General features: G+C 52.3%; 1 protein-coding gene and 1 pseudogene across 2 annotated transcripts in view; one reads left to right on the top strand and one right to left on the bottom strand.

Annotated features, from left to right (window-relative positions):
* Positions 1–81: 81 nt before the first annotated feature.
* The window catches only part of COG3 (component of oligomeric golgi complex 3), a 54394-nt gene continuing 42367 nt past the window's right edge, over positions 82–12108 (bottom strand). For both annotated transcript variants that reach the window (XM_016143846.2, XM_016143847.2), the window contains 4 exons: positions 10443–10518; positions 6267–6394; positions 5420–5518; positions 82–1643 (listed from right to left, as the gene is read on the bottom strand). In XM_016143846.2, coding sequence (XP_015999332.1) covers positions 1614–1643; positions 5420–5518; positions 6267–6394; positions 10443–10518 — 333 coding nt within the window. In that variant the 3' untranslated portion in view covers positions 82–1613. The remainder of the gene's footprint in view (positions 1644–5419; positions 5519–6266; positions 6395–10442; positions 10519–12108) is intronic.
* LOC118609434 lies at positions 11295–11413 on the top strand (annotated as a pseudogene).

The following is a 12108-nucleotide window of genomic DNA, read 5'->3' as shown; positions in this document are numbered from 1 at the left end:
CTGGATCACTATCACCTACTCAGCACTTTGTAAGGGTGTTTGCGTGTTTCAAAAAATAAAAAGATTCAACACAAGAACAAGTGTTGTCGAATATTTTTATCCTTAAGAACACACTCTGCTCTGTACATCAAATTAAATCCGTCACGTATGTACAATAATCATGCCCTCATTTCTTTGGAAAGGCTTTACAAAAATCAAATGTACATATCATACACAAAACGGGGTATTTTACAGTGTATTTCATTAAACACATACTTAAAACAGTTAAGTGGAAGTAAATGCAACGTCCTAATTCTTTCATCCCATGTAGAAGAACGACCGTGGACCTCATCACCTTCTACTTCCCGAAACAGAGCGCTGAGCTCCAGCAAGCGACGCCCGTCGCCGACCTAAACTGGGCTGGAAAACGAGTGACCCGCTCAGCACGACGTGTCTCAGCACGACGTGTCGGCATGTGCGACCCGCCCACGCCCTGCGGCCCTGCTCGAAGGCGATGGCCGTGCTGCTCGTCACGCGGCGTGAGGTCTGCGGGCTACGGGTCCAGACGCCTCCACAGGGCTGCATCTCGAGACTAGTGTTTGAACAACTCAAAATTCCTCGTGAACCAAAAGCAGGCTCCTTTCTCCACGACGGCGGAGGCAAAACGAGTCCGATCAGGAACAGGCGTTCACAGGACGACAGGCGGACGTGCGTAGTTCACGGTATGTGGTGACCCGACACAGTGCGGTGCAGGTTTGGGGCGGCGGCTTCATCCCCCCCGTCTGTGAGTCACAGGGTCTTCGCTGGGGCAGGCGCGCAGCCCGGCCACTGAATCCACAGGACGTGAAAGCCGCCCCAAGAACGAGTGGCAGCGTGCGGAAGGCCGGCGGCCGGTGGCCGGTGGCGGCAGCGGGCGGCACGAGACGCGCTCTCCCTCAGCCCCCCCCACGCAGCACGCCCACTCGCACACTCGCTGCTGCCCACGGAGGCCCACCGAAGACACGGCACGCGTCTGCCGCGCAGAGGCTGCCGCCCCTGCCCTCGCCCTTGACCCCTCCGCGCCGGACCTCGCATCAAATACACAGGAAGGGAACTTCCGGAATTCCCGGGAAAGCAGGATGTGTCCTCGGCAGGATCCGACCTCCTCCAAACCAAACTTCAACGCGACAGGGGAAACATTACACGAAATCGCGCAGGAATGCCGTTTCTGGGGTACAGGCCAGCCACCGGGGCGCGCTCGTGGCGCAGTGCTGCGGCGTCCCACACGCCACCAGGCCTCGCCCTCACGGCTGCTCATAGCGCTCCGTCCCCGAGTCCGCCCCTGCACGACCCGCTGACGCCGCTCCCACTGCGCGGCGTGTGCTGAGCCGCCGAGCCGCCTCTTAAACACTCACGTTCCTCGTGGCCACTCGAGTGCGGCGGTGACCACCGCTCAGGGGAATCTCTGGCGTGCCGATGCTTTCAGAAGGGAAACGGCACCCCTTTCACACTTCGCTTACACCTCGTTCCGCAGCCAACACTGAGCAGCACGCCCGTGTGGCTGTTGGGGACACTCCTCGCCGTCCTGCGGGTCGCGTGCGTCCTCAGCTACTCCTTCCGGACGGGCCATCCACGCGCACAGCCGCCTGGCCTGGTTATTTAGAAACTGACAGGAGGAGGTTCAGCTGGAAAGCAAAGCGAAAGGCTCCGTTAGCTGCGCCGTGGGGAAGGCGACCGGGGCCTCAAACACAGAACGAGGGCGGGAGACCCACATTTCTGCGAGACCAGGTATAAACCAGACCTGCAATGCTGGTCTTGTTCCTGAAGCCGCCGCTGGGCGCTGAGTTTGGGGAGGCCTGTGGGGAGTGACCCTCCGTCTCCCAGCCAGGCCCTCAACACATTTAGGACCCAAGGAAGATGACAGAAAAAACTACGTACCAACAATGTCCAGGGAAAGAAATACAGCTAAATAATCAATTTCATCTTTTTCTATGCAGAATGTGTTTTGGGAAGTCGAGTTGTTCCACTGACGTTTAGATGCATGAGAACAGGCATGACGCACGTGCTGACTCTGAGTGGACCCAGGAGCGCCCTGTCCACTCTAAAGGCGGACGTGACACAGAGCCGAGCAGAAAACCAGAGAACCCATCACGGTGACAAGGGAAAAGCAGCCTGCACACCGCACTCTGCCCCCGAGCCCCCGCGAGACTTGCAGTTACGTGAACGTGGCAGTGAACCCTCTCTAGAGCACAAACTATAATCACCCCATAACCTTGTACAAAAAGAAGGGGACACCAAGTCACCTCTGTGGTTTTCCTAGCCAAAATACAAAACCTAGATCTAATCATGAAAAAAAAGTAAGTCCAAATCAAAGGACACTCTACAAAACCGCTGGCCTGCAAAGGCCAAGAAAGGGGACAAGGCTGCAGAAGTGCCCCAGGTTGTGAGAAGCTGGAGAGAAGTGACACTTGACAGCACTACGTGGACTGGCCCCTGGACCGGGGAAAAACACGCATAAAGGACGTCATTGGGACGACCGGAGCACAGAACGCGGAGCACAGAACGGGAACTGTCACACCGACACTAAGGTGACCTAGGTAACAGTATCGATGTCGCGGTCCTGTTCTGGTAACCGCGGGGCGGGGGTGGGAGGGTCCCGTGCTGTCAGGAAGTCCACCAACGCAGTTCCAACGAGGAGCGGTCCCCGGCGTCCTCTGAAATGACTCCAAGTGGGCGAGGGGGAGGCGGAGGGGGACGGCAACGCTGCGAAGCCCACGGGCGCGTGCGCACCGCCCGAAGGCGCCTGACTGCCAGTCCCGCACTTTCTGTACGTTTGAAATGAACAAAGTTTAAAAATGTTTGTACAGATGCTCAACTTACGATGGGCTCCCGTCCTCATAAACCACTGAAAGCGGGAAATGCCGCAAGCTGCACACACATTCGATACGCCTGACCTACCGAGCGTCACTGCTTAGCCTGGCCGGCCTCGAACGCGCTCAGACACTCACACCAGCCCGGCCAGCGAAACCGTCCCACATCACGAATGCACCACAGAGTGTCGGCTGCTACCCTCAGGATCGCGTGGCTGGCTGGGGGCCGTGGCTCGCTGCCCACCCGACGTCAGGAAAGTATGGAAACTCCAAATCCCAAGTACAGTTCACACTGTCAATACTTTGAAGAATCATACATTGAACCATCTTAGGTCAGGGACCATCTGTACTGCCATATACTGGATTTTTAAGAAAATGAGTCACAAACTTCAATTTCCGGGGGAATCTAAAGTGGGAGGGAATGTGACAGAAAAGCAGTGGTCACCCCCCGGGCACAGCCTGCAGTCGGAACACCAGGTCCTGGTTCCTGCCCTGCGGCTCGTGGCCAGGGCCTCAACCAACAACGGTCAGGGCCACGACTGCTCCTCCAGCAGAAGCGGAAAAACGGGGAGGTCGAGCGAAGATTAAATACGATGTGTCGAACGCTTAGGACCGTACTCGGCAGCGTAGCACCGATGACTATTGTCTGGGGAATGTTAACAGCTCTGAAACAGGACCGAGGCGCAGAGGGATGATGGTCCCTGTCAGTGACTTTGGAACCGCTGCAACCACTGTGCATCATGAAAATAATTCAGGACTTCATCAGCAGAGCAGGCAAGAGAAGCAAGTGAGTCACACCTAATGAGAGTGCGCATTTACTGTAAACCTTTTAAGTCACAATCACGCACACTCGGCTCTTGCTGGCCGAAGTCAAATGTGGGCGCGGGAGCCCTGCGGGTTCTCGGGGGCCCACCCGGCACTCCACATCCACATGCGTGCAACTGACCACGGCTGGGAGGACGGTCAGACGGCGACGCTGAATGGCCCCTCCTGGGCCCTCCTCACACCGAGCACCTCCTCACTCTCAGCGACGGCCTTGCTTCCGGCTTCATGCACACGTCGAGCAGCCAGATGACAGCTTCTGGGAGCCCATCGCACCCACGGCCTCCCCACGTGGGCCCACCCGCCTCTCGCCTCTCCCACGACTGGCCCCATGCACACAACGAAGCAACAGAGGCTCCGCCCCCCACCTGCCCCTGAGAGTCTGGGCCCCTCCCTGCCCAAGGACATTTTTCTGGCGTCCGTTCTCCCTCTTTGGCTCTTCCCCAGGAACACACGCACACGCACACACGCATTTCCATCTTTCAAAATAAAGGGAGGTTAATAAAAGGCTGGAGGGACTGGAACGGGAAGTGAGGCGTCTCCGCATTTATCTTGTTCTATAATTCTGACTTGGGAACCACGTAAATATTTTACATAATTTAAAAACAAAATTAAATCAAAATGGGGGGATCCCCAAATACTGAAAATGACCCTAACTACAAATCAAGTTAGTAGCGTAATTACACAGACTATAACTACTTCAAATGACCTATAAAAAGTATTCTAACCGCACAGCCTAGGACCACAAGTATGTCTGTCACGTGACCCACACACCCGCACAGAAGAACGCACAGCCGTAAGAGAGCAGAGTCCTGACAGACTGCAACGTGGATGAGCCTTGAAGACATCATGCTAAGGGGACGAAGCCAGTCAGCGAAGGCCACGTGTTACAGGATTCTGGTCAACGAAATGTCCAGAAGAGACCCAGAAGAGACAGACCCCGCGAGACGAGATGCGGGTTAGCGGAAGGGGGAGGGGAGTCGGCTCTTGGGGATGGGGTTCCTCTGGGGGGATTAAATGTTCGCAAATTAGATGCTGGCGATGGTGCTCTACTTAGTGGATGCACTACAAACAACTGAACTGTCATCACTTCAGGCTGAATTTCATGGTACGTGAATTATATGTCGACAGAAACGTGACCTGCGGCTCCTCCAGCTACATCTTCTCTCCCCCCACGCGGAAATGCTCGCCCCCTCCACTCTCTCCCCGGTGTCTGCCCCTCCCGCCCTGCTCTCCCCGAATTCTCTGGTCCCTACCGCATACCAATCTCCTAAACAATTCTAAACTTAAACCACCCCCAGCACCAGCCTAATGCTCACCAGGTGCTTGACACAAAGCCCTCGCCTGGTCTGAGTCAGCTGATGACAGTCTACACAGACTCAGCCCTATGCTTAGCTTTCTACATTTGGGAAAAAGAGAGAAAACAAACACGGTCTAACGTCTACTCTAATCCCTAAAATAACTTTTTTTTTTTTTCCATTTCAAATGTGGGCCTCTTATCAAGCATATTGCAAAGAAAAGTACTCAGTGACAGTTCATTCATCTTAAACACAGCAACTTCGGTATCAGAAAAATTAAAAAGCAATTGAAAATTCTAAAACCATCACCAAAAATTTGAGAAAGCAATTCAAAGTTTAAACTCCTGCTCACTGGAATTAAATAACGTCTGATTTTTAATACTAAAACTAAAAACACGGAAACTCAAAGACATCACTCACGAAAACAACCGAGAGGCCATGGTGACAGCAGGGCCTTCGGACAGCAGTTACCTGCTCCATGGAAGGACAAGCGATGATCTGGATGTCCTCGGGGCTGAACTCCTCCTTCAACAAGACGTGGAACTTCTGGAAGACTTGCTGGATGTTATTCTTAGAAAGTGAAGAGGCAATCATATGAAATGTGTCACTAAAAGCATACAGTCATCTCAGTCACGAAGCACTAAGAATGTTGAACCGTAATAAACTGTCGAAACGAGCGGAGGAAATGCATCTTTCATGAGGTTGCCAAAGACATGTAATTTGCACTTAACATTCCACGTGCCAGCACAACCCGACAGAGACTCGGCAGATAACCTGCCCGGAAAAACCAAACCCTAGCGAGCCCCGTCCCCCGAGAGAGTAACAAAGAGTCTTCAGCAGCAATTTCTTACACAAGAGAGAATGAAGTTCCCAGACACATAAAATGTACTAAAAATCAACCGATGCCTTAGGTGAAGACGTGAGCCCAACACAGAGCCGGGAGTCCTGACGACTAAATTTGCTCTGACATCTAAGAGCGTGGAGGCTACCGCAGGCCATTTATTGCTAGGACCCACCAGTAACATGGGGCGTGATTCCTGAAACGCCTCTCGCTCAAGTGCTGGGCCTCGTCCAGCGCAAAGGTCTCATTTTTCATTTATTAATTTACTACCTTCTGCTTTGAGGGAGAAACTACCTTAGTGCCAAAGGTAACATAAGACAAAGTGAGGGTGGGAGATCACGGATATCATCAGACAGATGCAGGCGCTTCTGGAATCACGGTAATTATGAGCCGACTTCACTAGAACAGTCCACCAGCAGGAAGAGAGAAACGGTGGACAGGACCACCCTACATGCAAATAAACGGTCACGTACTCACCCTAACAGGTTTAAACAAGATGAACTCGGTATCTTTATTGGACAGGTACAATGACATACTTCTCAGGGTCAGAGGCAGCTTTGTTTTTATCGTCTTGTAGACACTTGCCACAAGGTCACCAACCTTTGCTAGAAAGAAATTAACCTTGTTAGTGTCCCAAAGAAAAAGAAACATTTCCATTTTAATTTAAAGGGGAATAAAAGGAAAGAAAAAGTATAAAAAGATAAGACTATTTCCCCAAAGAATTTCTTTCACTTGTCTTGTTTATCAAGTTTAATCACAAGCTCTATAAACATTCATTAAGTATCTACTAAATACAAAATTCTAATCCCTAGGGCTAAAGTGGCAAAAAGACACACAGCCCCCGCCCCCAGCATGCTTTGGGACAGACACAGGGCTGTAATATGCGGCCTTCGGAACTTCGAGGTAAGAGTTAAAGTAAACTAAAAAGAGAGCTTGTTCCTTTGCAGACTGACTCATGGTGAGAGATGCTCCTGACTTACAAGATCATTCAGAAAATATCCATACGTTTAATGGGAACTAAGAATTCATGTGTTAGATTCTTATACTGCATTATCAGGAAGGGAACAGAGTTCCAGAAGATCGTAACTGACGTAATTCTGTAGCTCAGGTGAAGCATCTGAAAAGAAGTCAAGGTGGAAAAGAAGAGCAGTGACCTGGATGAAGTATCTGAAAGGGGAACTCGCCCGGAGAGCTACACGGGAAAAGCCTCATGGCTGCGAACATACTCAACCTCACTCATAATTAAGAAATGCATGTTGAAACAACTGAGGTATTTTCGGATTGGTAAAAATTACAAAGTTGTGAGTAGAGCTCGTGTGGCAGGCGCGTGGGCACACAGGCCCCTCGCCCGCTGCGGGAGGGGCGCGGGCTGGCTGGCGGAGGGGGGACCCTCGGACAAGGACAACGTCCGGCAACACCGAGCACACTTAACGCTCTTCCACTGAACGTTCCTGCTGCCAGAAATGCCCGACACGGAGCCGCCGTGGACACACCCACAGCCAGGGACGCTTACGAAAGAGTGTTAGAAAAACAAAACACCAGAAGTAACTTAAATACCACAAATAAAATGACCGAAGAAACTGCGCTGCGGTGCCATGCTCTGGGCCTCCAGCGGGCGGGCTGGGCAGCCGGGGCTCCGCGGTTGGGACGGGGAAGAGCGGGCCGGATCCGGCACAGGGTCACTGGACGATGTGTCTCAGGCGCACGGATGTGCGAGTTTGTGCATAAACGGTTTGGGGAAAGACACTTTTAATAGTGGTTAACTTCAAGAGGACTAGTTTGAAGGTAGAGAAGAGAATTACTTTCCATTTTATATTTTTTCCTAATTCAAGTTTTACACCATGTTAAAAAAAACCAGTATAAAACTGAGGAGCGTCGCTGTGGGCAGGGTGGGAGCGCCGCGGCTCCGGGAAGGACGGACGGTAATCCAGGAACGCCTAGTGCCGCAGGCTCTGCCCCACTGCCGCTGGCACACCTCGAGGGTCTCCAAGTCACTTCCAGAGCCCTGATCACCGAAGGGGCGTGTGGGGCCCCGTCACGCAAGTCCGCGCCCCCGCCATCCGCGGCTTAACTTCCACAGTTTCAGCTACCTTCCCTTAACCACGGTCCAAAGGTAGTAAATGGAAAATTCCAGAAATAAATAATTCATAAGTTTTAAGCAGTGCACTGTGCTGAGCAGTGCGATGAATCTGCCACCTGCTCTGCCCCGCCAGGACGTGGGTCGCCCCTTGGCCGGCGTCTCCCGGCTCTAGACGCGGCCTGCCCGCTGGTCACCCAGCCGCCGCCTCAGTCGTCAGACTCGCTGTCCCAGCCCCGCAGTGCCCGTGCCCCGGCCACCCCTCCCCTACCTAAGAATGGCCCCAAAGCGCAAGGGCGGTGACGCTGCCCTGGGGACACGCCACGGACGGGCCGTGAAGCGCGCCGTGCGGAGGGGGGCACCGCACGCACGGGGCTCCGTCTTTCCCAGCGTAAATCGACAGAAGGGCCCCCTAATTTATAACTCGACCCCCGTGAGTCCAGCATGAAACGACCCTGGGGGCCTGATCGGGTCTGCGTGAACCAGGAAACCGTGTTCCTAGGGGCCCAAGACAAGTTCCTGGACCGTTTCTGACGCTCTCGCCTCAGAGGCCCCCAAATCCCTGTGACGCTGAAGTGTGGGCTTCTCGTATTACAGAGTTAAAAAAGCAACCCCACGGCTCTGAGCGGCTAAACGGGACAGACGACACCCCAGACGAACAAAAGTGTCACGGCTATAGCAGCCGACATCTCCTCACTGAGACACAAAACGGCTCACGCAACAAACGGGTCGCGTGATGAAACAGGCCACGTGACAAACAGGCCACGTGACGAAGCAGCAAGCTCTGTGTAAATGTGCCCTCTGTCAGTCCTCGTCTTACTGATGACGACTGCCGTAGGCCCAGGAGCGCAACGCGCTTACCGCTGGCAGCCCCCGGGCTCCGGGGGGAGGCGGGCCTCCTCGAGCACTGCGCACCGAGCCCCGGGCCTCGGCCAAATGCGCCTCTGCCTGTTTGCTGCTTTCTACCTGTTTTAAGAAAGATTACCCAAGAGTTTCACTTACATAAACATTCAAAATAGGCAGCTCCTACTTCTAAATAAGCTCTGTATGTGACAGAAACCTTGACCCCAAGGCCCCGGTTATCCAAAGATGATCAGAGTTCTTTCTGGAACCGTGCTGAGCAGCAGACGAGCAAGCCTGGGACGGTGAGCTGTGGGAACAGGCGGTCGCCGCCCGGCCAGCCACGGTCAGAACTCCCAGCAGTGTCGGTGGAAAAGCCTGGCTTTCTGTCCCCTCCCAGAACGGACTCCGGCACCGGCTGCGCTCTCTGTCAGGGTTTTCATCTCATACACGGTAAAAAGGTTTAAAACAATAAACACGGTATAACATTCGCTGTCCCTCTCAAAGTAGATCAAAGGCCTAGAGCAGGTTATCAAGCTTGTTTGCAACAAAGCGAATCAGGGCAAACCTACAGTGACGTCAACACGTTCACATGACGGACTTTTGAAACGAAATCCTGCACTTCAAGTATAATTGATACTTCTCCACATTCACAAACCTTCCTAAGTGATACACGGCTACTCTTTCAGCTTCTTAATTCAACTTCAAATTAACCTAAGGCATTACATAATAATAACTGAAAATTTTAGAACGGCCTCAATTCTTTTTCCCAAAAGAAAACATATACTGACAGACATTACATTCTCTCGTATGAAAAAACGTATTAACCAAGTTCCAGACCGCACGCCTGCAGACGGTCGACCCCCCAGGGGCGCTAAGCCAGACCCCATTCTTCGGGTCTCTCACTGTGAGCGAAAAGCTTCCCCACCAACTTGGACACAGCTTGTCCACAGTTAGAACATCGAGCCTTTTGCCATTTTGCTCTTTTTAGCTTCAAAGGACCTCTACCACAGAATGGGCAAGGGGATGGCCAGAAATACCAGTCTAAATGATTATTTATTGTGGTTTAATGGCAACTTAAAACGTGACAAACATGCCAAAAATAACCCAGAAAGTTAGTAGTGTTTTTAAATGTCTAACATCTAATGCTAGAGACAAAAACAAAATGAAACAAAACAAAACAAAAAAACCTTCTAACACACAAAAAATTTACATTTAGGAAAGAGTAAGACCAGGAGCATCTCGAGCGCGTCTGCCAATCCGACCATACCAGCCTGCTGCCGGCCGGCCAGCACTCCCATTTTTTATAGTTTTTCACGGGTGTGACTTGCATAAAACGTGGAATGAAATAATGCCGACATCCTTCACATAAGACTTGAAAAGAGACGCATTCGTTCCCTAGTTTCGTACTACCGAACATAGTATTTTCATCGAAGCTGTCAGCGCAATGAAAAGTGGGCGTACGGGAGCCGGCAGACCCACAGCGCTTCCACCGAAGCCTCGTTTTTCGGCTGGCTGTGCGAGTCTGTGTTTTCCACTCTTCCTTCCCTGAAATGCTTGTTGAGATAAGGCAGGACGAGCCAGCTGAGACCCGTCAGCCCCTTGCGTGGGTGTTAACCTGGCCACGGCTGGGAGCCCGACAGCAGCTCCGAGCGTCAGAGCCCAGGACGGTGTCCACGCGAACCAACCCATATCCGAAACCAAGACACCCCAAACAGTACAATGAGAACGAGTACCTGGCTGGGCCCAAGGCTGCTGCGAGAGGGTGTACCTGGGTCCTCCCTGACTCGCCATCGTTCTTAGTGCTGACACCTGGCAGAAGAGACAAAAAGAAAACAAGTTCCGTGTCACTGGTGATGAATTAAACCAGGACGCCTCTCCGAGGACATGCAGCACCACTCACACCTACCAACGCGTGATGATAATCAGACGCACAACCCCGAAAGAAAACGCGTCAGAGCAGACTTTCAATCGTGATTTCAAGCAAATGTCATCTTGCAAAAAGCCACACCAGTGTCCTGGGGCGCTGGGCCTGAGGCATCTCAGGGCGGGAAGACAAAAAGAGCCGCGAGAAATGTCAACACAAAACAGGCCTCTGCTCAGGTGGACAGTTACGGGACTGTTAAATTATTACTGTACGTTCTCAGAAAAATGTCAGCAGCTGGACAAAATCTCCTGTATGTACCTAGAGGGTCCTTTACTATAGCACAGGCGGACGGAATGTCTGTTATTTAAAAAAACAATTTTCGAGTAGCCCCAAAAGGCACACTTGACCAACCAGTGCTGCGGGTACAGACTGGACGCTCACCTCCTAGTCGCCTCTCTTTTTGTTCCTCAGAATCGGTACAGAGAAGCAAAACCAAAGGAAGGAGAGTCGGTGCCTTGGACAAGACTGTTCTCAAGATGGCGAATTATGGCAGGGTCGAGGCATAGCTGGGAAGGGTGAAGGGCAGAAACTGCATACGACATTTTTTAAGAATAAACTGTAAGGTGCCAAAGGTCCAGGCCATGACCTGGGCCTCCCTGGAGAATCTCATTAGCAAAGTCGGAGCACCAACTCTCGATTTCTCGTAAAGAAGGACACAGGAGTCTGCGGCCACGCCCCCCTCAACGTGCCTGATCCCGTCTGATCTCGGAAGCTAAGCAGGGTCGGGCCTGCTCAGTACTTGGATGGGAGACCACCTAGGAAGACCAGGTGCTGTAGGCATAAAAAATAAAATATAAGGGATGTAAACGGACAAGGTCCTTGCAATCTGTGAGGTCAACCAAGGGTGGCCTCGCCGAAAAAATAAATAAGTAAAAAGGACACGTGACCGTCTGGGCAGAGGCGCGGGCAGCACGTAGCGTGCCCGAAGCGCTCCGGCCTCCTCTCCCCTCCTGCCGCGTTACGCTTCCGGGCGCCCCCAGGCCTCTGCTCACGCTGGCGGCATAAAGCCACCGCTTCCTCCTGCTGCTCAACGCCTCGTCATGTCTTTACTTCATACAGTGAGATGCAACTTTTAAAAGCAAATCACACATACGATTCGCATTAGACACAGTGAAGAGAAACCACGCTCATGTTTAGTGCGGGGTCGGCGTTCACGTGAACACGTTTGGGTCAGAGATTTTCTATCAGACTCAAAAACCGTTGAGTTTTTTATTGTTCTGGAATGTCACTGCACCGAATATGGCTTAAAGCCACTCCTGCGGGGCTTGGGCCGCTGTGGGTGTCGTAGGGAGAGCACAGCAGCCGAGTCCCCGAGATGCCAGCACTGCTCCCCCAAGTTCTCCAGCATAAACAGGTAAACACACTAACGTGTCCACACTCAGGAGCACAACGCTGCGAAAACTTTTTTCCCCGCTTGTCAAATGGCGGGCATTTTTCTGTATGCAAGTTATGTTTTAATAGTAATCACTTCCTCT

Source organism: Rousettus aegyptiacus, unplaced genomic scaffold (assembly GCF_014176215.1).
Source record: "Rousettus aegyptiacus isolate mRouAeg1 unplaced genomic scaffold, mRouAeg1.p scaffold_m13_p_11, whole genome shotgun sequence".
Classification (NCBI taxonomy): domain Eukaryota; kingdom Metazoa; phylum Chordata; class Mammalia; order Chiroptera; family Pteropodidae; genus Rousettus; species Rousettus aegyptiacus.
This window is presented reverse-complemented; position numbering and strand designations above follow the sequence as displayed.